Here is a 26,379-nt window from a genome sequence, read left to right as displayed (position 1 = left end):
ATTGGAAGGGTCTAGAATGCTTGCCATAACTGGGGAAAAATATCCTGTGTAACTGGAATCTTATTTATCTAATTAATTCATTTCTACCCTGCCTTTCTCTCCAGTGGTAACTCAAAGCAACTTGCATCATTTTCCTTCCAACCAGATGCAGTCTAGCACGCTTGAAGCACCTGAAGATGTCAGTACCATGGACAGCACAGGTGGAGCATCTGCAGAGCCTGTTCAACCAGAAGGGCTTGCAAGACTCAGGTATTTCAACAGAACTTAAAAGGGCATACCACTATTGAGATATGGTTGTCTTGCAAAAGCAGCAGTGGTTCCAGGCCCCACCACATGAGAGAAAATTGTGAAGATGCCTGCCAGAGAAGCAGAGAGGTGGAGGAAAGGCACAGGAAAAGAGATTAAAGTATTAAATCAAAACAAAACACTTTAAAAACTACCACCTGGAAAGAAGGCAGTAGGATGCAATTGTATCTTTAAGACCAAGCATGATGCAGAAGGGGAAGTGGAAAGATGTAAGGGAAGACTTGTCGCAAAAGGCTGCTCTCAAAAATTTGAAGATGACGATGATGAAACCTTTTAACACACTTCTTTGAGACTGCTCTTGAGCACTGCAGCTGCAAGAAAAGATGCAAGTTGAGCGCCTAGACATAAAGTCTGCCTTCCCATATGGAGAAATAAAGGAAGAAGTCGAAGTGCCACAACCACAAGGATGGGAACAACACAAGGGCAAGCATCTCATGTGCAAACTGCAGAAGAGCATTTATGGATTAAATGCCAGGCAGCCATCAGTGTTGGAACCATAAACTTAATCAGATGCTTACCAAAGAAGGATTTGAACAAGGCAAAGCAGACAACAGATGGACTCATATTCTGACTTATGTGGATGATTGGATCCTATCTTATGAAAGCAAAGAGGACTGTGATGAAATAGTTCTGCATTTGAGCTAGGTGTATGGATATGAAATATTTCACAAAAAACCTGTGTGAAGACAGGCTTGTTGACTTGCAGTACAGTCCAACAGAAGAAATGTTTGCAGATGCATTCACCAAGCCCTTACCTGGAGAACAGTTTGAAAGTCTAGGTAAGAAGATGAATCTTCTTTGCATATTAGACCATGAGAACTGATGTTGGACGTAGCAAAGTCTAATGTGCACAGGAAGTGAGTTAAAGACCCAGAAAGGGGTGGGCAAGTGATTAGTTAGAGAGGGCTGTATAGTAAGTGACTCAGTCCTTTTGTATCACCTCTTGTCTGTCCTTAGACTGGCCTAATATCCTGCTTCTTCTTGGAAGTTACCGTATATACTCGTGTATAAGTCAAGTTTTGCAGCACATTTTTGTGCTGAAAAAGCCCCCCTCGACTTATACACGAGTGAGGTGTATTTTAAAAAATATTTTAGGGTTTTTACTTTGTTGGCCACTGGGGGCCGCAGTTTTTAGGGTAGCGGCACCAAACTTTCAGGGTACCATCAGGTGACACTCCTGATGGTACCAGTCAAGTTTGGTAAAGTTTGGTTCAGGGGTTCCAAAAGTTATGGACCCCCAAAGGGGGTGACCCATCCTCCATTGTTTCCAATGGGAGCTAATAGTAGATGGGGCTACATTTTGAGGGTCCATAACTCTGGACCCCTTGAACCAAACTTCACTAGACCTGGGTGGTATCATCAGGATAATCTCTTGCTGATACCAGCCAGGTTTGGTGATGTTTGGTTCAGGGGGTCCAAAGTTATGGATCCCTAAAGTGGGTACTCCCATCCCTCATTGTTTCCAATGGAAGCTAATAGTAGATGGGGCTACCCTTTTGAGGGTCCATAACTTTGGACCCCCTGAACCAAACTTCGCCAAACCTGGGTGTTATCATCAGGAGGGTCTCCTAAAGATACTCTAAAATGTTGGTACTGCTAACATAAACAGTTATTGTTGAGACCATATTGTTCTTGTTGACCCACTTTTCAACTTGCAGAGCTAGTTTACTGTTTTTATTTGAAATAAATATTCAAAAACATTTAACCTACTGATGCCCCAATTAATGTAATTTTATTGGTATCTATTTTATTTTTGAAATTTACCAGTAGCTGCTGCATTTCCCACCCTCGACTTATACGCAAGTCAATAAGTTTTCCCAGTTTTTTGTGGAAAAATTAGGTGCCTTGACTTATATGCAGGTCGACTTATACACGAGCATATACGGTAGTTGGAGAGATTCTTCCTAGCTAGCAAGGTTGCAGGATGCTATCTTTTCTGCTTTCCTATACTAAATGAAGTTCCTAACAAACAATTACCTTTTACCCTTTTAATGTGTGTTAGCCACTTCTCTGTGGAGTAAACTTCAACAAGGTAAGTTGGGCTGAGATTGTGTGATTGGTCCAAGGTCACCCAGTGAGTTTCCAAGTTAGAGTGGGGATTTGAACCTGGGATTCTCAGATATCACTCCGACAATCTTAATGACTATGCCACAATAGGTCATAATCAGATCTTTTTTAAAAAATGAAGTACATTATAATGCAAATGGGAAACTGAGAACAAAAACTTCCCACAATAAACACAAATAATGAAAAGTGGTGGACCATACACTGATTTTAAAACATAAAAATTCTTCATAAACAATGAAAAGCAAAACAAATACAGAGGACAATCAACCTTTTAAAAAAATAATGGAAGTGATCTGTCAACACTGTCATCTATCATCTTTCTCACTTCTGGAAAGTTTTGTTCTCTTTCTACTACAAAAGGAATAGAAGTGACTACAAGGTAGAACTACGGAGAGGCTTTACACAGCCCATACCTTACTATATGAAGAGCCTTAAATTCCCACAGCTACAGCATTTTTGAACTACCTCACAAGTTGCTTTTAATCTCACAGCAATTACGAACACAAGCTATGAAGCAGCATGGATGGGTGCTACTATACAGAGGAAAGCATATTCATTTGATGACATACACAAGACTTTTGAGTAAGAACAAACTTGGGAACCCACTCATTATATTCCAAGCACTTATTTAGCATCCTTACCGTCTTCCCAGGAGAAAGGTGGAGGAGATTCAAGTTTAGGCCGTTCAGGTAAGTGCATTCCAGTTTCATTATTATAACCAATCGCCTCAGCATCTCGTCTAGATTGCCTCAGAACAACACCTCCTTGATCTCTTAACCGCACAGCAGCTCTATAGAATATTGTGTCCTTTGCATTGTATTTCATACAATTATCAATAATTAGGTTGAAGTCCTCTTCAAACTCGGTGAGATTTTTATACCCTTGGGCATCTAACCGTTTTCTCATGGTAGAGAAATCCATGGGATTTTTAATATGATCTAAATAATCTGGAACCTAAAGCACAGGTTTGAAAAGAAGGATATGAAAATTCCTCTTTATGACTTAACACACTACAAATCAGAGATTCTGTCTTATAAATCAGAAATCAAGTCTAACAAAAACACACACAATGAATTTGAACCATTAATGGAAAGAAACAGTTGCTTGCTTTCTCATCAGGAAAAATAAACCTGTGTATTAATGACTTGCATGCAAAGCAAATGTATAATTTGATGTCAACCTGGACCTTTGTTTTCTAAATTTCTCTTTCTCCCTCCCTTCTCCTTTAAGGTTTCCTGAACACTGACCAAAAAACACTAACGATATAACCTCCAAAACAATTTGGAAATATTTCCCACTGAGATCTCTACATATCAAAATCAGTTTCTTTAGGTGATGCACAGGGGTGAGCAGATGGGAAGAGGTGATTCCACTTCACCCAGACCTTTGCCCATAATTTTGTAATCAAGTCCAAGTCAGTTTCTCAGAAACTGAAAATATACCACACAGTGCTAGTGAACTATACTATCAGTAACAGGAAAAGTAGTAGTTCACCTCTTTAAGATTGACTGGTTGGGCAAAAATGCGAGCAGAATCTTTTTCCTGAAGTTGATCCAATACTGACCGCAGCAGTACAGCAAAAGGAGTTAACTGAAGCTCCATGGCAACCTGTTCCACTTTGATCTACACAATGGAAGGGGAAAACAGTCAACAGACACAAACGACAACATGTGTACCTGATTATTAAAAAAGCAAGGATTAACATGATAGCCTTAAAACTGGATCCCAAAAACAATTTTAAGCAGAAATAATTCCCACTTCAATAGCCAAGTCAATAACATTTAACACAGTTTAATTATAAAGGGACAATGATCATGATGCAGATCTTTGAATAATTGACTCATATTATAAAGGATTTTAAATTCAGCTAAAGTTTGGATGGTAAGTACAAATGTTATTTAAATCAAACTAGTGGACATATTAATATCAGGACTCTCTTAACTTGTTTCAAGTCCATTCCTGCTATATTATGAACTATAATTGAGTAATCTGGTTCCAAACTGGTGGCAATGTAATGTGTAATTAACCATGGTTAAAGGAGGAGAGAGAGATCTCTGCCAAAGAAAAAAATGCTCTTTGTCCCATGCAAACAATGCTGAAACTCTCTACTAGTCTCTGAATTGTACCTAAAAGAACTACAGTGGCCCTTTATAATTTTAGTCAGCATATGATTTCTCCTATCACCACAACTTATTTATCATGGAACTGTTTCCATATTCTGTTTTCCCAGATTTGATGGAACAGGAAGGTTAAGAAAAAGATTGGACATTGAAATTAACAAACTGCTCTCTATTTCTCCTCTGACTATTCACCTAGCAAAGGCTTCAAAATCCTATTGATATACCTGCTCTCTTTTTAATTTTTCTCGTTTTCGTATAAGTTCTATCAACAATCGTGCTCTCTCAAGATCATGGCGTAGCCTCTGCCAGTACTTCAACTTCTCCTTTAAAGCTTGTGTTTCTTCATCATCTTCCCTCTTCAAAATGGAAAGAAAAATATAGCGTAAGTGCTGTAATATTGCACACTATTCTACCTCAAAAATCAATTAATCAAATTTGTCCATGCACTTATTCAAAATTATGTTATGAATATTTCATTCCCAGTGGCTTAACTATGCTTTAGAACATACACACCTGTTGCGTGTTTCTTTGTGACTGCAAACTGGATTGTAGTCTTCTTAATAAAGGAACACCATTTCTAGACAGCCTTTTTAATAACCAGTAACTGTGCACCCTTTCAACAAATTGCTTCTTCCGCTGAATGGCAACCTGATTCATAATTTTATTTAATCTAAAACATGGAGAAAACAAAATTATAAGAATTCGTAATAATATTTAATTGTAGGTTGACAATCAAAAAGATTTCTTGTTCTATGAGAGATTTTGTACTGTGACTGATATAGTCTACTTTGAACTTCACAGTTCCCACAGGTCTTAAATTTTTTTTTCTTTTCAGTGGCAGATTCTCATGCCATATCAAACTGTTTTTTTTTATTTCTCTGAGTTTTAGAAACTTTGTTTAGGGAGGGGGTGGAACTGTCTAAGAAATAATAGATTTAGGTATACAGAACTCGTTCCAAGGTTCTTTTGATCCATGCTACATACCACACAAAATGCAAAGAGAAATCAGATTTCAGTTACCTGGTAATCACTAGGAATGGTTCAACAGGACTAGAAAGGCCCCTTCTCCTAGATAAGATGCCCTCTGACAGAGGAAATTTTTTCTCCAGTGGATGAAAATTATTGCTTAGCATAAGAGAGTCTTTGGTTCCCAAACAAACTATCTAATAAAATATATCCAAAAGCAACATTCCTGATGTGTTTTAAGACTATGTAAAGAACAGATATGCATTACTAAGATTAAGTGAATGTGAACAGGAAGAACTATTAGTTAAAAACCAGAGAAATTATCAAGGAAGAATACAAAAGGACTATTTCTGTAGCCAAAAGAAAAGAAAAGCCTCGATGGATAACTGAAGAAACTCTTAAAATGTCTCAGGATAGATCAGGGGTAGGCAACCTTTACCACCAAAAGAGCCATTTGGACCCATTTTCCATGGCCCCAAAGATCTACTGAGCCGGGCCTCCGGTTCGGCCCATCCACTCACCTTTCCTTCCAGCACTGCTCTGGAGGGCTGGAGGGACACACCCATGCTACCCTCCAACCTCCAGGCCGTGTGGAGCCGCAGTATAAGGCTGAAAGAGCCGCATGTGGCTCCGGAGCCGCAGGTTGCAGACCCCTGGGATAGATGAAAGGAAAAAGTAAAAGGTGGCAGAAGTAAAACCAGAAATCTACACGCAGCATTCCAGCAACTTAAACATAGCAACAAACAAAGGCTCATTCCGCACATGCAAAATAATGCACTTTCAAACTGCTTTCAGCGCTCTTTGAAGCTGGGCAGAATGGCAATATCCACTTGCAAACAGTTGTGAAAGTGGTTTGAAAACGCATTATTTTGCGTGTGCGGAACGGGCCAGAACTATTAAAATAATCAGTGTAAAGGAAAAGAAGAGAACACAAGAAAAGGAAGAACAAGAGGTCCGTTCCACAAGTTCCAAGAAATCAAAAGGAAATTTAAAGGACAATTCAGGATGCTCAAAGATCAATACAGATATACACTGACTGAACAGGATGAAATAAAGAAAAGGTGGGAGCAATACAGAAGAGATGAAAGGATGACTGCTTCCTTCAAATAATCTTTTGAAGAAGACTTCCAAGTTTTCAAAAGTGAAGTGAAAGCCACACTTAAAGCAATTGGAAGAAACAAATCACCAGGGATATCAATAGCTATTTTGAGCCACAGACATGATGTCCATCAAAGTCTTAGCAAGAATATGCCAACAAACATGGTAAACAAAATAATGGCCCATAGACTGAAAATGGCCAATTTTACATTCCAATTCAAAAAAGAGACATAATGATTCAAAGACTGCAGCAACTGTCAAACTATCACATTATTTTCACACGCAAAGTGACACTCAAAATCTTACAGCAAAAACTGTTACCATATACGGAACAAGCAATGCCTGATTTCAAGCGGGGTTCAGAAAATGAAGGGGAATGAGAGATCTAGAGAATTTCAAGGGGGAAAAAATCACAGTGTCTTTCACAGATTCCACAGAGGTTTAGACTGTGTGGATCATGACAATGGTCCAGACTATTGATGGTTTTAAAGGAAAGGGTTGTGCCACAGCATCTGCTTGTTCTGGTGTGCAACCTGTACTCTGGACAAGAGGCTACTGTTAGGATAGTATATGGAGAAACAGAATAGTATCCAACTGGCAAGTGTCAGACAAGCATCTGTTCCATCTATATGCAGAGCATATCATAAGAAAAGTAGATTAGACTAAGATGAAGATGTAGTTAAAACTGTGGGGAAGAACATTTAACAATTTGAGACAGGCAGATGATACTGGCACTGGTTGAAAGTGGGGGAAACTTGAAACCCTACTGATGAAAATTACAGGAGAAAGTGCCAAAATGGAATTATAGCTGAACATCAAGATGACAAAAGTAATGATTACTGGAAATCCAGGCTGATTATGGAGAAACTGAAACAGTGAAAAGATTTGCTATTTCTTGGTTCCATTATCAATCAAGAGACTGCTACCAAGAAATCAGGAAACTGAAATAGGAAGCCATGGAGGAGCTAGAACAGAACTTAACTGTAAGGATGTGTTGCTGGCAACTAATGCTCAAGACAAATCATGCCAGGGCATTCCCATTACTGCATATGGATTTGAAAATTGGTTAATAAAGGCAAGCTGGCAGAAAGAAGGTTGATTTACTTGAAATGTGGTATTAGAGGACTGCCAATAAGACAAATCAGTGGGTTCTAGATCAAATCAAAACTGAAATCTCCCTAGAACAGGGGTCGGGAACCCGTGGCTGGCGAGCCGCAAATGGCTCTTTCGAGCTTGTGGTGCGGCTCCCGGCCCCTTCCTGGGGAGAGTGGGGAATCCCCCCCCCCTTTGCAAAGAGGGGGAGAAAAAAGCGGCGGCCGCCGGGTGTCCGTCCGTCGTTTGGGAGAAAGGGAAGGGGTGGCCTGGGCGCCGGTCTCCCTGCCCTGTCCCCGGCTGCTCTGGAGGGCGTTTGGCCTGCTCGACGGCGGCGGCGGCTTCTGCAGCCCACCTTCCCTCCATGCCATGGTGGGAAAGAGGCTGCAGAAGCCGCCGCCGCCCGTCCGAAAGGGCCAAACGCCCCAGAGCAGCCGGGGCAGGTGCAAGGCAGCCTTCATGGCTGCATCATTCGCGCGACCTGGGAGGGAGGGAGGGGTGGCCTGACCCGGTCTCCCTGCCCTGTCACGGTTGCTCTGGGGCGTTTGGCCCGGCCTCGAGGGGCAGCGGCGGCTTCTGCAGCCTACCATGGCAGAGATGGGGAACTCTCAGCTCTGCCATGGAGGGAAGGCGGGCTGCAGAAGCCGCCGCTGCCGTCGAGTAGGCCAAACGCCCCCCAGAGCAGCCGGGGGCAGGGCAGGTGCAAGGCAGCCTTCATGGCTGCGATCGTGCGTGGGGGGGGTGTGTTCACCCGCCGTTTGGGAGGGAGGGGGTGGCCTGAGTGCTGGTCTCCCTGCCCTGTCCCGGGCTGCTCTGGCGGGCGTTTGGCCCGCTCGATGGGCAGCGGCAGCTTCTGCAGCATTTTTCCCGCCATGGCAGAGCTGGGGAACTCTCAGCTCTGCCATGGAGGGGAGGAGGGCTGCAGAAGCCGCTGCTGCCAGTCGAGCAGGCCAAACACCCCCAGAGCACCCAGGGGACAGGGCTGGCGCAAGGCAGCCTTCTTGGCTGGGATCCGTGTTTGTGGGGGTGTCCGTCCACCGTTTGGGAGGGGAGGGGGTTGCGTGTTTTTTTTGTTAATTTTTAGTTATTTTCTTTTAAAAGTTCAAAATGTTAAAAATGTGTTCTTTACATAAATAAAAAATATTTTTCTCTGTAGCACTTCGTGGATTTCATAAGCAACACACTATAATTGTTTTATATACAAAGAGTAAAGGTAAATAACCAAAATACACAGTGTTATCTTCATTTTAAATGTCAAAAAGTATTTGCGGCTCTATGTGTTTTCTTTTCCGTGGAAAATGGGTCCAAATGGCTCTTTGAGCGTAAAAGGTTCCCTACCCCTGCCCTAGAAGATAACATGACTAAACTGAGGCTATCATACTTCAGTCACATTATGAGAAGCCAAGAGTCACTGGAAAGAAAAATAATGCCAGAAAAAAATAAAGGCAACAGGAAAAGAAGAAATTGATGAACTTAAATCAAGGAAGCCATGGCCCTGAAAAAGGTTGTTAATAATAGGACATTTCAGAGTGCAATAATTCATAGGGTCATCATACAACAGAACTTACTGGGTAGCACTTAATATATATACACACACTTATTGTAGCAATATATCCATTGCATACTTTATCTCATAAATGGTGTGCATATTTTGCTATTAAAGTTACACAGTGCCGCTTTGGGAACAAGTTTACAAGTGTTATTAGCTTACCTGCCTCATACCTGACTTTCTGTAAGAAAAAACCAGACTCTCTTCCAATCTGTTCACCTAGATATAATTCTCATCTAACATAGGAGGCCAGAAAATTGACTATATATAAGTCTGATGCAACAGTATTATGCTGCTAAGCAGCTGTGTTTGATTTTGCTTCCATCCTGGTATAATCATCAAAATAAAATAATTCCACTGCAGATGTTGGGATATGGTTCAGGGCAAGATAGCTAAATATTGGAAGGGGGTGGGGGAATTATAGCTGAGTAAAACAAAAGTATTCATGCTTGACTTCTTACAGTGTTGAAGTGATGAACAATGAACAACAGTGTTCAAGTGACACCTATTGTAGTACAAGCCAACTGAAATCAACAAGCAAGAGACATGATTGCACTCTTGGAATAAAATCAAGCACCTTCATTGCCAATCCGGTGGAAAGAGATTAACATAGTAAATGCAATTTCAAGGTCTGCAGAAAGTTTTTTGAGCAAACACCAGGTTTTCTCACTATCCAATCTTACCACAGTACTTTATGCCCACAAAAACTGCTCTTAAAGAATGGGATACATTAGTCTCATACTGAAATTGTGATAAGTTCAAGTAAACCAACTAATTAACCCACTCTGAAACTCTTATTCATGGATAAGGTTCTGAAGCAGGAAACAATAAATAATTGGACCACAATCTGACAGTTATGTTTAGAAGCCAATTAGCACATTCTTCAGACCTGCTCACCATGTATTCTAAAATAGATTGTGTGTGTGTGTGTGTATGTGTGTGTTGGGGAGGGGGTAAGTCTTGCTATTTGTGATCACTCAGTCTGAGTACTGTCAGTAGCAGCAAACACAGGTTGAAGGTACATCATCTGTGAGAACATATCAGACTAGAGCAGTTCCATATTCAGAGCTCTTTCCAGAAAGAAATTCCTGTCTCCAACCTTGGGGAATAATGAGCAGTTTTGGCACATAGGACAGTCTACAAAGAAAGTATCAGAATGAATACTCAATGTGTGTTTTTAATGGTGTCTAAATTTGAAAGACATCATTAAAAATACACATCTGATGACAAAACATACTGCATCCAAAGGGCATTTTCTAATTTACATGACAATTAAATTTGTAGAATTAGAAACCTTTATTAGGCATCACGTTAAAACAAGGTTCGAAGGGAAAGAACAGTGCAGCACCACGTGTGCAAAACAATAAAGAACCAAAAATTTAAAAAGGAAACTTGTGTCTCCAAAACTTTCATCAAGTACTTGGCCACCATCTCTGCTATCATACTATCCTGATTATTCAGATTTTTACAGAACAGTCCCTCACAGAGGTGGGCATTAGGCAGCAAAAAGCCGGTCTAAAGCTAGCATACTTAGGTCAGCTGAACAAAATGTGTGCCAATGATTCCATGACAGTGGTACAGCATGAACAGAACTGTTCCTGGTTAACAATATTCTGGAATCGCCCTAAAGCAGGGCAGAAGGAAATATGTTACTTCTAGCCCTTGTAAAAGCCCATCTCTGTTTGTATTTAAATAACTTGCAATTTGGGCTTTCTTAAGGACAATGCCAAATTAAAGGGGAGAACATGAATTTCTTGCCCAGCTAGTTGGTACTGATATTCTTGATCAAATAGGTGATCCTTGATTGTACAAAACAATTCCTTAGGTGCTAGCATATGGAGAAAATCCCAGGAAAGCCTCAGAGAAGCCAGCTTTTTGTCAATGAGCGCCCACCAATCAGAGGCGTGAAGTTCTGATAAAGCAAAGTAGATAAAACTACCGTATATACCGGCGTACAAGACGACTTTTGAACCCTGGGAAATCATCTGTAAAGTCTGGAGTCGTCTTATACACCGGGTACTGAGCGGGTTGTACTGAGCGTCCAGGATCTGGAGCTGCAGCTCTGCTGCTGCTGCCCCATGCGCTGGGTTCAGTTTCTCACTCCTGAACACAAAATTTGCCCTACTCTGGCTTGGCCAGCCGCCTGCCTGCCTCCCTGCCTGTGCAACTGCAGCCTGTCGCCGCCACCTGCCATGATCCTGGTGCATGCTTTACCTTTAGAGTCAGCCCTGTCAGTGTCCGTGGGGCTGGCTACTCCCGAGCCGATGGAGGCATTGCTACTGGACGGAAGGAGACTCCAGTGCCTAAAGAGCCCTTTCCTTATTTCTGTAAAACCAGGAACCAACGCACCAGCTCTTTAAAGGCGCAGGAGGCTCCCCCCCCCCCCCACTTTCCACACGCACTTGACAAACTTTCTTGCTCCCCAAGGATAGAGCTGTGGAGCCAATGTGGGAGAGGGGCTCCTGGTTTCACTTTCCCTTCTGCCTGGTCAGCTGCCCCTCCCCCCCCCCCCCAGGCTCAACTTACATCCCCCTCCAAAGTGGGTTTCTTGCACATCCTTCCAGCAGAACCACACGCAGGGGCAGCCCAACTTTTTGTCCCCCGGGGACATGCCCGCTTTTCACCCCGCCAGCACCTCTGCAAGTGGAGTGGAGCTCAGGAGCTGTTTCCCAGGTAGGGCGCCCAAGTTCTCGCTTCCTTCCTGCACAAAGATCAGCCTGCTGGTCTCCTGAGGGCGAGGCAGGGCGCAAAAGACATGGCAGAACCGGCTGGAGTCCTCCCTCCACCTCTGGGTAACTTTGTCTTGAACATTTTAACTCGATATGTAAGTATTTTAACTTGAATATTTTAACTGACTGGAAAAGTGGGGGGGCCGTCTTATACGCCGGTATATATGGTATTCAAATTGACAGAAAAACAGAGTTGGAGTCAGAATTTAAGAATGAGTAGCCAGGCTCTAGCATTAAAAAAATGATGCCTGCTTCCAAACATAGGGCTGCATAGGTAACGCAGTGAGGGACTCCACAAACATTTTGTACATAAAACTAGATTTAATTCATTCTAAAGATGGGTTCCCAGCACAGATCCATGGGGGAACCCCATATAAAAGCTGTTGGGGCACCTTTGCGTTAAATATCTTTGGGCCAAAGGTATATGCTGACCTCCTCTGGAATAAACAAAAAATTATTACAGCAGCTGAGGAGGATTTGTAGCTCTTCACAACAATGTCCCTATGTCTTGCCCAAGAGGTCTTATAGGAGAAATTTATTCCTAGGTATTTGAAAAATTCAATGGTGTCACCGTCCATGATCTATTTTGACAGTTTGAAAGATTTTGACAATGACACCTTAAATCTTCCATAGCCCCATCACCACCTACTTCTAAAATGGTATGGAATGACCAAAAACAAAGCCCATATATTGCTGTACAGGCCTGTATTGCCAGACCTCAGAATGGAACTATTAGCTCTATCTCCCTTAGTTAATTTCACAACTCGGTTCCAAGAACTATCCCAGTTGATAGCTAATGCTCTGGTGACATATCCAAGTAGATCATTGCATACAGGGTCATACAACCTGATAAAATATTTACGGAACAATGTAAACATTTTAAGCAACAAATGAGACACATTTTTCCTGTTATAAAACTGAAGGGCTGACATACCTACTGTCCACTTACTTCAATCTAAAAAAACAAACGGTTAGTTCGTATCCTACACGAAAACAGGCAGAAAGCTAGCATCTCCAACTGGGAAATCCTTTTTCAAACAGTCTTAAAGAATGATCTCAGAGGCTTTTGGTCCATTGAGGCTGGTGGCATGCAAACCTCTACAATTCCAATGGCTGTCATTGACCCCAAAATTTGGTTCGTTTATTTTCAAGATCTGCGGCCAATCAGGGTAGACCCTCAACGACCCCTGGCATTGTACTTTGTAATGCCCCTACTTGGCAGCCGGTATTGTCAGCCGAAATTAGATCTCTCATTAAGCAACTAAAGCCACATAAATCACCAGGACCTGACACCATACTTCTCGAGTTGCATAAAACCTTCATAGATTGGTGGTCTCTGTTGTTAGCCATATTAGCCATAAACAATACTGGCTTTGTACCTGCTGACTGGACCAACGCTATCATTGCCCCTAACTTTAAAAAAGGAGATCAGGCTCTCCCAGCTGATTATAGACCCATTAGCCTCCTATCAATCACTGTGAAGCTTCATGCCAATTATCTATTGGGTAAACTTACCTCCTGGATTGATGAGGAAAAAATTCTGGGATCTGAGCAAATTGGATTCAAGAAGAGACATTCCACTCTAGATCACTGTCTGGTCCTTAATACAATAATTTCCAAATATGTGACGAGAGGAAAGGCCAATTTATATGTGGCCTTCCTTGACCTCAAGGGAATCTTTGACTCGGTGCTTAGAGAGCTGCTGTGGCAGAAGTTAAAAGCTCTGGGTATTGAATCTAGACTCCTCGTGCTCATAAAGGCTTTGCATACCAATACCACCTGCCAAGTGAAATGTCCTCCATCAGGCCAATTGACCCCTGAAATATCAGTAATTAGAGTTTTAAAAGGGTGTGTCCTGGTTCCAGTTTTGTTCAACCTATTTCTTAACTATCTTGCCCCTGCTCTAAACAGAGTTAATGCCCACTATCCAACAGTGAGAAATGTTCCACTATCCATTCTTCTATATGCAGATGATGTGGTTCTATTGTCAAGAACTAAGGTGGGTTTAACCCGTCTTTTGGCCAAATGTAATGAATACTGTGCCAATAACAGCTTGACAGTTAACCCTCAAAAATCTAAAATTAAATGTGTACATAACTACATTTTAGAAAACCAACTTCCATTTAAAATAATCATCTAAGAGAAGAAATGTTACTGACTAATTAAATTATTTTAAAGTAATGTTATGAGGGGAAAAGTTTAAATATGTGAAAGACATTTGTGTTTAACCTAAGTAAAAGGAAGTATACATTTATGGATGCAATTTTAATACCCCATCAGTATAAATAGATCTGAAGTAAAAAGAACATATGGCATCTATTAGTCATTCAAGTAACTCCTGCCTTTATAAGCTGAAGACAGTAACACCCAAGCATTTGAAAACAAGGATCTACTGACTGGAGATACTAATAAGGTGGAGTTTAACCAGTGTATAGGACCAACAACAGAGATTGTGAAAGCTACTCCTTTTATCTTCAGAGAGGTTTAGCATGCAATATTCAGAAAATATTTTTAACATGATACATAGAGTAGGCTACCCAACATCTGCTTTCTTGTAAAGTTCCCATAAATATCCAAAGTATTATTCCCTAGGAAATATCAATAATATCATGGCTAATGCATTTATCTTTTATAATTTTCTTACCTTTGAGGAGGGATACATGGAGCAGACACTGCAGGCATAACTGTACAGGGTTCAGCTGCTGCTTTCTTTGATTTCTTTGCCTTTTTCTTGATTTTTGATGCAGATCTTGTTTTGGCTAAGCCCTCTTTCCTGTAGAGACCATTTTTCTGTTCAGCTTCTCCATAAATGTTCAGAGGTCGCCGAATAGAACCTGGTGGTGTATGTACATCACAATATGCCGTTTTTTTAACAGAGAAAGTTGTGCCACTACCTGTCAGTTCTTTCACTGGTTCCATTTTCATATATAAACCAGCTTTTTGAGCACACGTAACATGGAATGCTGTGTAGCAGTTTGCTTTGTGGCACTGAATACAGGCACCAACACCTTTCTGTTTGCAGAGGTAGCATGTTAATTTCCATCGTGCAGGGGGAATGTTCCTGACTCCATCTATTGGCTCAATAAAAACTGTATTGGCAAATCCAACTTCTGGAATCCAAAGAGCACATACAACATGTCCCCACCGATCATCATCAGTCTTTTTAAAGGCACCTCCTTTGTTTGGGCACAGTACACAATCTACAGGCCGTGAGCGGGACTGCAAACACTGTCTGCAGAGCCACTGGCCTTCAGGTATATATGGCACCCCGTAACACTCCTGATGCACTGCTAAGTTACACATATCACAAAAAAGGATTACATTACTATTCTGACACTCTCCATCCATGCAAATACAACAAACCGCATCTTCATCAATTAAAGACTGATGTTCACCCTGTTTTTGAGTCTCACAGTAAGACTCTTTTTCAAAGCGGTCCATAAGAAATTCAAACATATTTTGTGACACAACAGAGACTCCATCACCTTTTCGCTTCTCGTTAATTATTTCTAACCATGCATAATCTTCTTCATCCATATCATATTCTACTTCATTATCAAGTTCTTCTGAAGACTTCTCAATGAATTTATAGTATGCGGGAGGCCTTCGAGGAGCAGAAGGTGGGCTGTACTCAACAATATGCACTTTGGGTTCTGGAAGAACACTTGCTGTAGATGGAATGCCATGTGCACTTGGGAGAGCTTCATATTTCTTTTTAATTTTGTTGTTTCTATGCCGCTTGGTTCTCAAAAATATTGGTGGTCGCTCACTATTTTCTTTGTTGCTGTTACATTCGCTCAACTCTTGAGCTGTAAGATCATCTTCTAATATAACTTCCAAGGGTTCAAATATACTGATTCTGTGTAATCGACCTTCAATTTCTATTTCTACCATTCTTTGAGCTTGGGCATAAGTTAAGGTTTCTCTAGTAGGAGAGTGTTTAATACTGCAGGGAGTAGAAGAATGCCTTGCTGAAGATACTCGATGGCATCTTCCTTTCCTCCTCATTTGGTACTGATTATCTGAAATTAAAAACACAATTATAAGAGGAGGTTCTCTTTTAACCTGATTTTTAAAATATTTTAAAACTTAGTTTAAAGTTCTAATTTCAACCTTCCCCTCCCCCATTTAATTTTGCTACCTTCAATTCAAAAAATTTTTTTAAACCAAACAATATTTCATTAAGATCATACAAAGAAACTCTACATACCTTTGTAATTAAAAAAAATCATTTTAAAAATACAGAAAGTCCATACTTTATAGCAGAAATATGAGCTTTGACATTAAGGAAAAAAGTTTGGAAACCAAAAGAATGTAGCAATAATACCACTGCCACTGATGCTCCCTGGGAAAAGACCACTGTGTCAAGATCCACATTATTCAGTCACAGGCAGCCCCATCCAAGAGCCGGATGCCCAGCTGCCACCCTCAAGGAGGCTTCTGAGTGGCATGGGGAAGCTGAAAATATGGGAAAATCCTCCCTGCCATGGAGAAGCCTTTATGGGGTTCAACAGACTTACGCCACTCTTCCCAGCCACCAGTGAAACACTGCGAATGACCTCCAGGGAGCCAGCTACAGTGAGCTCCTCCTCAGCCACGCCCCTGGCCTGCCTCCACTATGCCGGCAGCAGCACTGGAACCACATTTCAGAGTTTGGGGGGTGGGGGTGGGCAGCGACAGCCACATGCTGGTGGAATCACCCTTCCACCACTGTTAAGTGCTCCGGGGAGGGTAAGTCCACCAGCAAGGCCACATGCCACTTCCACTGTTAACACTCCCCCACATGATAGAGTTCCAAGTAATATATTTTTTCTGAATTACTTTACAATTTATGTTTAAATTTTAAAGTATAGTATATTTATTCATCATCACCATTTCTTATGGCTAAAGTCTTTTCTATACTTATTCACTCACTACATATTACATAAATAACCCACATTTCCTAAAGTTAAACAGCATCTAAAAAGATATTCATTAGTGAATGACATTGAAAAACAGGTATCCTATGTCTTGAACCAGAAAGCACTAAAGTTAAACTTTCTTTCTCCCAGTATATTTAAGAAAAAGAAGAAATCTGAATCATAGGATAAGCAGCCACTCTCACTTTTTATTTACAGGACATGACTGAGGCAAGTTATATCTATTGGGGAAGGGGTTAAACTTCAGCTGTTTAACCAGAAAAATATTTAATGGTGTACTTATAATGATGTATTTAACCTGACAACATGTGAATCAGTATTTTGCACAACAGTATGACAGAATTGTGTATGTGTTCCTATGATAATGAATGACTCCTCAAGCATACCATTTTCTAATTGGTTTCACACCCACTGTTTTTACTACATATGTTTTGAAACACGTTCTGACAAGCAATTACCATTCAAAGGTGCTGTGCTCTACAGCACAACCAGGGCAGATATACTGTACTGCACAAGAAACATCACTATAAAAATAGTAGCAAGTAAAAAGCACTTCCACTTGTAGGGGAAAAAAAGAAAATATGCACTACCAATTTTGCTTTCTAAAAGCAGGGTGCTTTAATTTTCAAACACAACTTTTCAGGACGAGAATCAAAAAATATACTCTGCATCCCACCCATGAAAATTATGTTTATATTTCACATAATTTTGTTTGATAATATATCAGAGATTTCTTTTACACTTTGAAATTATGGAAGTGAGCAGAATAGCAGCAAGTAACACTTTCTGTGGGAATTAAGAGTCACACATATTGACATTTATTAGGGAACTATGAGACAGTACACTAGCCATTAATATCACCCTTGGAGATTCTTTCTCATCCTCCACCAGCAAGAATACATCAGACACTTCTTTCCATGAAGAATTCACTGAACTGAAAACATCCTGATAACAAGTTTTACTCTCCTTAATGTTACAAAGCAGAAAAAAAATAAGCTAGGTTCTGTTCTCTCTATATCAGAAAAAACTTTAAAATACACTGCTGTTATTAACATAGACAAATTAAGAATAATCTACAGATTCAATCCCAGATATGTAGATGACAAATTTGCACACTAGTTTAAATTACAACTCACATTTCAGAGATACATCCATTTTGTATCACATACAACAAAAACTGTTGGAAATCTTAACACAAGTATACCTCTTTTGAGGAATACTACCTACTGGCACAGGACTTCACAAGCTCTACTGTATGGATTAGAAGTAAAACAGTCTTTTTACAGGTGTAATATCACGATATAGCCAAAGGTGTAAGGCTTTTGACATGGGCCAGGATTTTGTTGGCCTGTGGCTTGTACTCTGTGGCTACTGAGTGATTCAACCAAGTCGATTAAAAAAATAAACAGATTCCAGTTTTGTGCATATTTTGTTTTTTCAGATTTCAGTTTTGTCCACTTTGTTTAAATTGTTTATTTTAATTGAGTTTCTGTGACCAGCTTTAAGTCCGTATCAGGAAGAAAAGTGTGGCCCGAAATTACAAAAGAAACATTCATCATGTTCAACATATAAAAATTAAACATTACTAAGAAATAACCTGTACCCTAAGAACTAGAATATTATTATTATGTTTAATGTATGGCCTTAGTTTCATGTCTCAAACATTTCTAAATGTCACCCATTTTTTTTGGGGGGGGGGGAGTTTGAGAAGTGTCAACTATTCAGCTTAATAAAATACACAAGACTGTGAGCAGTGGATGATCACATGAATTCACTCCGTGTTTTAATTTAGAAAACCAACCCACCCACCAGTTCTATACATACCGCTTTTTTGTGCAAGTACATATAGAAATCATAGGCTGAAAAACATCCATTCTTTACTTATAATGGGCATAATTCTTTACCATCCTGCTGTATGCCTAAAGGAATTCTCCTGCCACCACTAAGTCATGACACAGATCTTGTTGCCCTCCTCTCCTTTCCAAGCATAAAAGTACTCAGTTCACTGAGTGTTAAAAGTTGTAAGAATTTAGAGCACGCCTTCCATCTCCCTGTTCAATCCTACAATGAAGAAATATGATCTTGTGAAACCTGTGCACATAGATGGGAAAGAGAAGAGGGGAAAAAACTAAATTGTATCCTATATCTGTCCCAGAACCTCTGTTGTGCCAATGCTGGGAAAAATCATACTCTCAGTATATGAAGTAGTTAAAATTATTATATTCAGAGTGACACCCCTTTCAGTTCACTGAAGAAGGACATACTTTAAGTATTGTTACAGGGCACCAGGGATCTTAATAATGCTCCCTGCCTGTCATCTCAAGATTATGGCTCAACTGTAAAGGTGCTTAGTTGTATATGAGTGTATGACTAGCCCATGGTGACCAAGCAAGAGTCCATGGTAGAGTGGTGTATTCAAGCCTAAGTCTTCAAGATCCTGGTACAGAACTAGAACCACTCTACCACACTGGCTTTCAAATACATTTGAATTCACCCATTAACTTGATGGGTATATTAGTGATTCTTTTTGCGAAGCTCAGATTGTTAGAATAATTTTTCATATTCAAACTCTTATAACAACTACAGCACAAGAGAACAAATTAGAAACTAATTTGGGAGAATTAGAAAACTGCCCAGAGACAAAACATGCAATAGAAGAAATTGTAACACAAAACAGCTGCTTTTTAAGTGACAAAATAAGAACAGACTGCTGGACAGCAATCATCAGCCTCAGTGAATTTCTCTTGTACCAACTGCAGCTGTTAATGGAAAAAGAACAGGATAGTTATGAAACTGGAAAACAGTAAAAGCAATTAACACCCAACATACATCCACGTTAGGAAAAACTTTTTAATACATGGGACAACAATGCTTAATACCAGTTCTTTTTATAAACAGATGTTGAGTTCTACGTTGAATAAGTATTTTCTCCTTCCGATAGTGTAAGTAATTTCAGGAGAAAAACACGGTTTTTAAATTGGCAGTGGTAAATAAAGCATTAAATCTGACTAGCTCATCCCAGGGGAAGAGATGGAGGATGGGTCTGTTATGGTCCTTGAAAAAGCTATGTCAAGGATTATGGGTCCAGTGTGGAGTAAGTGCCACCTGGCACAAGGTGTCAGTGAGAAGAGGAATGGAATGACAGTGCCTCTGTCAACCTATCCTCACCAAATAAATAAATATAGCAAAAACACCATAGTTGCATCTAACCCAATTTTTAAAAAACTAGTCTTATTCTTAATTCTGAAAAGCTAATTTTTCAAATGTGTAAATATAGCCAAAATATTGAAGTATTCAAATTAGGAATACTTAATAGAATTATTCAAATCAGAAATACAAATCAGAAATATTTAAACCCAGACAAATCATAATATTTATTTGTTTAGATTTCTATGAGGTTGTACTGTATCTGACTTTATTATTGAAAAACAAGTTAATGCAGCTGCAAAAAACATATCTTCCAACTCTAGCCTATGGGATGGCCCTTTGCCTTGATACGGATTATCTGACCACCTGGATCCACACCGCAGCACTACAGAAACTATACTAGTGTATTGTTTCTAGTATATGCATATACTTTATACTTTACTAGTATATTTTATTTATTTATTTATTTAATTAAATTTCTATACCGCCCTTCCCCGAAACTATACATTTATTGCTCCTCAAAATAAATTTGGAAACCCCAGTTGCTCCAGAATGCCATGACTCAACTAATATTGGAAGCTAGAGAGAGAGCATATGTACATTACTCCCATTCTACAGACACTCCACTGGCCACCCATTTGTTACCCAGTGCTATTTAAGGTATTGACTATCACATACAAAACCCCTAATGACTTCAGTCCATCTTACTTGCAGGACCATGTCTCTCCCTATACTCTGTTACAACAGCCTTACTCACCTGATTATTACCTTCTTCAGGTGCCAACCTTAAAATGGGCAAAATGAACAACGGCCCACATATGTGCTTTTTCCACTGCGCCACCCCCTTATAGAATGACCAACCCAAGGAGATCAGGAAAGCTTCCATTCTCCTGGCTTTCTACAAATTATGCAAAACTTGAATTATTTAAAAGGGCTTTTTTGCACAGGTAATAAGGCTATACAGTGCAAAATGGTTAATATTTAAGCTATGATTCAGTTCCATCTTTCAGATTTCTGGTTGGTTCCTGACTGCTGCACTCCTAATTCTATTGCATTGACTATTCTGTTAACTCTGTTGGCTCCTTCTATCTATTGCACTTTGAGTCCCCATGAGAAAAGCAAAATATAAATAACAAGGTAAATAAATATTTAATACTACCAGATGAAATAACTGCATTGTTGGTTTTTAAACAGCATTTTCCATCTGATTTCGGCAATGACTCAAACCAAATCTAATCCTGAAAAATTACCAAGTCGGAATTAAAGTTTTATCTTATCTCTGAATGTTACAGTATTATTTTTTATAATCAAGTGAGTGAAGATATTCAAAAACGTACTGTCGAAGGTTTTCACGGCCAGATTCAACTGGTTGTGATGGGTTTTCCAGGCTGTGTGGCTGTGGTCTGGTGGATCTTGTTCCTAACGTTTCACCTGCAACTAATACACCTCTGAAGATGCCAGCCACAGATGCAGGCAAATCATTAAGAACAAGATCCACCAGACCATGGCCACAAAGCCCAGAAAACCCACCACAACCATATTCAAAAATGTTTACACACTACTACGTGCCTGCCTTAAATAATCACTATCTGAAAATAAAGTTATAACTTCACTATGTATATTTGTCTAACAAACGATAAGAAACTAATAGAAGAGTATGCATTAACATTATTCTTCCCAAAAGTGGACCATTTCTAATCATCCTTACTGCTGCTGCAAACACAGGCACCCATAAGAATCACTGCACAACAAAACACATCAATGGATTCAGACAACAGAAAGGCTTACTGATACTAGTCTAGCCAAATGTTACAAAGGCATTCTTCTACAAAACATAAGTAACTACTGACTTAAGGAGCCATTTAAAAAAAGGATACTGTCATTCTTACAGAAGCACTGCCCACAGGTATAACAAAACAAGTGAGTCACAATTTGTCAGCGTTGGCATCATTTTTTACATTATGCAAATAGCACTCTTCCCTTTATCAATGCTACAAAAATAAGATCAAGGAACACCCAAAGAACACGTGCTGAACACGACCGCATACATCTGTACAGTCGAGTCCAACAACCGACCAATGGGGCAATTCCCAAGCATCCGTGCACAGATTCACAACCTTTTTTCCAAAAGGGAACCAGAGCAATAGTAAAAAGCGAAAGTGAACTTCCCGGAACAAACCCAATCCTCCCTGACGTCAGCTAACCTTTCCCCAAAACCAATTAATCCAAGAAGTCAGTTGACAAAACTCACATACCAAATGAGATGGTCATTAAACGCGAAGAAACAGAGCACGTGAAGCCTCACTGGCACCCAAGGGTACCCCCTCCTTAACAGAACGGTCCAACCCCCCTCCCCCCATCCGGTTCCCACTGCCTGGTCCCCGCCTCCCCGTGACATAAACACAGTCGCTCGATCGCTCCAGAACACGCCCCCTCTCCCCTCCCACCCTCCGCCTCCGCACCAATGGTGCCTGCCCGGGCCCACAGCGCTCCCTTCCTTCCCACCCTCCCCTCGCGCCCAATGGTTCTATCCAGCCAAGGCCCAGAACGCTCCACAGCCTTTTTCGCAGACAAGCGCCCCTCTCTCTTCTCTTCCTCCTCCCTTTCTCCCACTCCCACGGGGACAATACTCGGGCCGCAAACATGGCGCCCGCCCAACACAGCAGCCGCCTCAACGCCACCGCCGAGGGCCGAGTCGAGACCCCGCCAGCCCGTCCGCCAGCCCCCTTACGCCTCCTTCTGCGCTCACCTGAGGGAGCCGCCAGGAAGCGGCTGACAGACCCTCTTCTCACTCGAAGACACCACCGGCTGGGGCGGCTGGGGCCGGGCTAATGGCGGCGGCGCTCGCTCCTTGCGCTGCTAGCGCCGGGCGGAACGGGGATGGAAGAAGGGGAATGAGGGAAAGAGAAGGGCCCCGCACTGTCGCGGCCACCCGTGGGTTCCCGGCGGCGGCGGCAGTTGCTGGCTCCGGCAGCAGCGACGCATTCGGGGCAGGAGGCGGAGCGCGCCGTGAAGGGCCGCAGTCCGGCTGCGGGTTGGGCGCGGGAGTTCCCGCGGCAGAGAGGATCTTGCCTTTCCTCCCCCCCTCGGAACAAACAATGCGGCGGCTTCACCACAGCGCTCGCGCCGGCGGGGGAGGGGAGGGAGCGCGCAGGAGGCGAGGGGGAGGGGCAGGACGCGAGGGCGCCAGGCGCCTCCCAACCCCGCGGACGACGCCGACGCCGAACCAGGAATCCGCGCGCTGAGGGGGCGGGGCAATGTGAAGGCCTCCTCCCCTCTCTTCTCTGGCGTCATCAGCCTTCTTGGCCAATCACTAGAACTAACATCTCGTCTCGTCGTTTGCGTCGGGTTAGCGGCTGGCAAGTTCGGGAAAAGGGAGAGGGCAGTTATGGATTCGCCTGTCTCCGAGAAACGAGTGTGCTGTTTAAACCACTTCCGTGAAACGGGTTAAATGTGGAAACTGGGCACTCCGGCTGCTGATTTTTAAAACTGAATTGCAATCGGGTCCTGATGGTGGAGGTGGAAAGGTGCCTGCAACTCGCAGCTGAGCTGTGGCTACCTCAAAGAGTTTTCAAGGCAAGCGACGTTCAGGGATGGTTTGGTGCGTCCCGCTAGATGCGTTTAATCTCTTCAGTAGCACCTCCGTGTAAACACGAAGCTGCGGTGGATTCATACATCAGGCTCTGTCCCCCACTCCCTTTTTCATTTGTGATGATGGTCAATCGTACCCCGGTTTTTTTGTTAGATCTTTTGTTTTTACTCTCAAGTCATAGGCGACCCCTGGTGGAGCTTTCAAAGCAAGATACTTTAGAGATGGTTTGCCAGTGCCTATTTCTGCATCATGACCCTAGTATTCCTTGGTGATCTACTATCCAAATCCTGCCAAGGTCAGAGCTAAAAGTGTGTGAATGGCCCAGACTTCCATAGTGTGCATGAGGGTTTGAACCTGGGCTTCCCAGGTCCTTGTGCAAAATTTTGGGATTGTACCTGTGCAATACATTTATTCAGATCTAACTTGAGGCAGTGGTGATCTTTAGCAGGGTTACTACTTCATTTAAAGGGGGGGGGGGTATTTTATACAGGCTGCTGAAGTGAGTCACTTTCCCCAAGAGCCCTCAGGCCCAATTTGTTGTGTCCAAAAGTGTTTGGAGGAGTTCTTCCAAAATTATAACTGCTCTTAACTGCAAAACGGGAAGCTTCAGAGAATGTGCTTTGGGATCACATTAGGTTTGCCAACTCTGAGTTGAGAAGTTCCTGGAGATTTGGAGGTGAAGTCTGGGCAGGGAGGATTTGGGGTGGTGAGGGACCTCATCAGGGTATATAATACCATTGTCCGCCCTCCAAAGCAGCCTCCAGGGACACTAATCTCTGTAGTCTGGAGATCTCTAGGCCCCACTCAGAGGTTGGCAGTGCTGCCAAAATGTGCCCTCCACAGCTTCTTCTCCAAAATCTCTAGGAATTCCCAGCCCAGAGTTGACATTTCCATGTGGATGCAAGAACTTCAGCGAGACACAAAGGAATTCTATGCTGCCTTTATGTGGCTCTGGTTTTATATAGATGCTACCCCAAGTTCAGTAAAAATAAAAATCTGACTTAGTTTATACATGCTTGAGAAGGTAGTATAATGAAATGTACCATTTCAGGCTGCATACAGCCAGGGGGCATGGGGAGGGCTACAATCCCAAGGGCCACTTCCTAAGATCACATGGGGATACACTGCAGGGCCACACACACACACCCTCACGACTGTGCTCCACCCAATGTTCAGGCAGGGGCACAGCTGAATGCCAAGCAGCTGGCCTCACTCCACCCCTAAACTCCACATAGGGTTGGGAGTAGTGCAGGCCCATTTGATGAAGGCCTAGGTTCAGCAGTGGGATTCACCAGATTTGCACCACTTTAGCAGAACTGGTTGTTAAAATGGTGCTTTTATACAACCAGTTGTTAAATTATTTGAATCCCACCACCAAAACCAGTTGTTAAATTATTTGAATCCCACCACTGCCCAGGTCCCACTTTAAACTGCAGACTTCAAGCCTGCAGTTTAAAACTGGACCGAAGCTTCCTTGAGGCCAGATGGACTGACTGGCTCCAGCTTTATACTGTTGGCTCCTGCTCCCACTGCCAATTTTCATCTGAACGGAGGTAGAGCTTGTGGGGTAGAGCCAACAGTATAAAGCTAGAGCCAGTCAGCCTAGCTGTTGAGTTTGATCCTGGCATCAGTGAGGCTTGGGTTCAGCCTTAAACCAGTCTCATAGCCTGCAGTTTAAAGTTGGACCCCAGCAATCTGAGGCCAGCATCGAACAGGCCCAGGCTACTCCTAAGCTCCACATGGAATTTGTGGGCAGGGCGAGCCCAGCTGGCCCTGTTCCTGAGCTCCTCATGGAACAAGTTTTGCTGGCTGGCATTCAGCTGTGCAGGGGCAGTTGTGAAAGGGGAGGGGGGAAGGATGTGTTTGGTAAAGGAATTAGTTCAGTTGCTTTGGGCCTATTTGTGGAAGGATGAAAATTTGTAAATAGGAAGAAAAAGGATATCTCAAATCCTTTAGCAAAAAGGTATATACGTATAGTAAAGACCATATGCACTAAATACCCTTTTCATCTGATTAATGTAAATATCAACATTTAACTCTGAATTAAGAGGAAATACACTTATATAAAGGGACCCCATGGCTCAGAGTAGTATGTTGCAGTACTGCAGAAGAAGAAGAAGAGTTTGAATTTATACTCCAATCTTTCTCTCCTGCAAGGAGTCTCAAAGAGGCTTTCAAACTGCTTCCCTTCCTCTCTCCACAACAGACATCTTATGAGGTAGGCAGGGCTGAGAGATTCCTGTGACTAGCCCAAGTTCATCCAGCATATATATTTCAGTAATTTAATACTGTGATATCCTCCCTCACTGGGGTGCAAACCAGCTCACAAGCTAAATAATTTAAGCAAGCAAAACACAATTAATAAACAATACAAAACCAACTTTCACAGAGATTTTAAATCCAGTGGATGGCTCACTCATTAGTCACTGTTGCTCTTTGGCTCTTGCCTCTCTTCATGTCCTGGTTTTCTACCTAATAATAAAACAAAAATATAGTGGCATCTTAAAGCCTAACTACATTTATTTCAATATGAACTTTTGTGTGTCACAGGCCACTTTGGCAGGCGGATATATGCCTGCAGACAGGAAGGCATCAGAAACACAAGAGATGCTATACAGCTGAAAAAATGTTTGTCAACCATTCTGCTTCCTTTGCAGATACACACATCAACACCCCACAGATCATTAATTAGAAACCCCATTTATGGAAGCACATTTCAATAGCTCTGTATTTCTAGAAGTTGGTCCTACTTCATTTTCCATGTAATGACTAAGTCCATCCACTGTGAGAAAAG

General features: G+C 41.8%; 1 protein-coding gene and 1 long non-coding RNA gene across 5 annotated transcripts in view; one reads left to right on the top strand and one right to left on the bottom strand.

The window, feature by feature from the left end:
- Window positions 1-23,236, bottom strand: part of BRD1 (bromodomain containing 1) — a 55,796-nt gene extending 32,560 nt beyond the window's left edge. For 2 of the 4 annotated variants that reach the window (XM_048499664.1, XM_048499666.1), the window contains exons 1-6: window positions 22,743-23,231; window positions 14,572-15,949; window positions 5,007-5,163; window positions 4,718-4,849; window positions 3,868-3,996; window positions 3,015-3,327 (exon numbers count right to left, since the gene is read on the bottom strand). In XM_048499664.1, coding sequence (XP_048355621.1) covers window positions 3,015-3,327; window positions 3,868-3,996; window positions 4,718-4,849; window positions 5,007-5,163; window positions 14,572-15,935 — 2,095 coding nt within the window. In that variant the 5' untranslated portion in view covers window positions 15,936-15,949; window positions 22,743-23,231. Of the gene's footprint in view, window positions 1-3,014; window positions 3,328-3,867; window positions 3,997-4,717; window positions 4,850-5,006; window positions 5,164-14,571; window positions 15,950-22,742 lie in introns of all 4 variants that reach the window. The other 2 variants (XM_048499667.1, XM_048499665.1) reach the window with 2 other exon arrangements.
- LOC125434378 lies at window positions 2,374-11,235 on the top strand. Its single transcript, XR_007244773.1, has 3 exons — window positions 2,374-2,384; window positions 10,544-10,551; window positions 11,125-11,235. It is a non-coding gene; the product is annotated as an uncharacterized LOC125434378 (long non-coding RNA).
- Window positions 23,237-26,379: the final 3,143 nt, after the last annotated feature.

Source organism: Sphaerodactylus townsendi, linkage group LG06 (assembly GCF_021028975.2).
Source record: "Sphaerodactylus townsendi isolate TG3544 linkage group LG06, MPM_Stown_v2.3, whole genome shotgun sequence".
Lineage (NCBI taxonomy): Eukaryota > Metazoa > Chordata > Lepidosauria > Squamata > Sphaerodactylidae > Sphaerodactylus > Sphaerodactylus townsendi.
The sequence above is the reverse complement of the archived record's forward strand: the minus strand, read 5'-3'. Positions and strand labels throughout refer to the sequence as shown.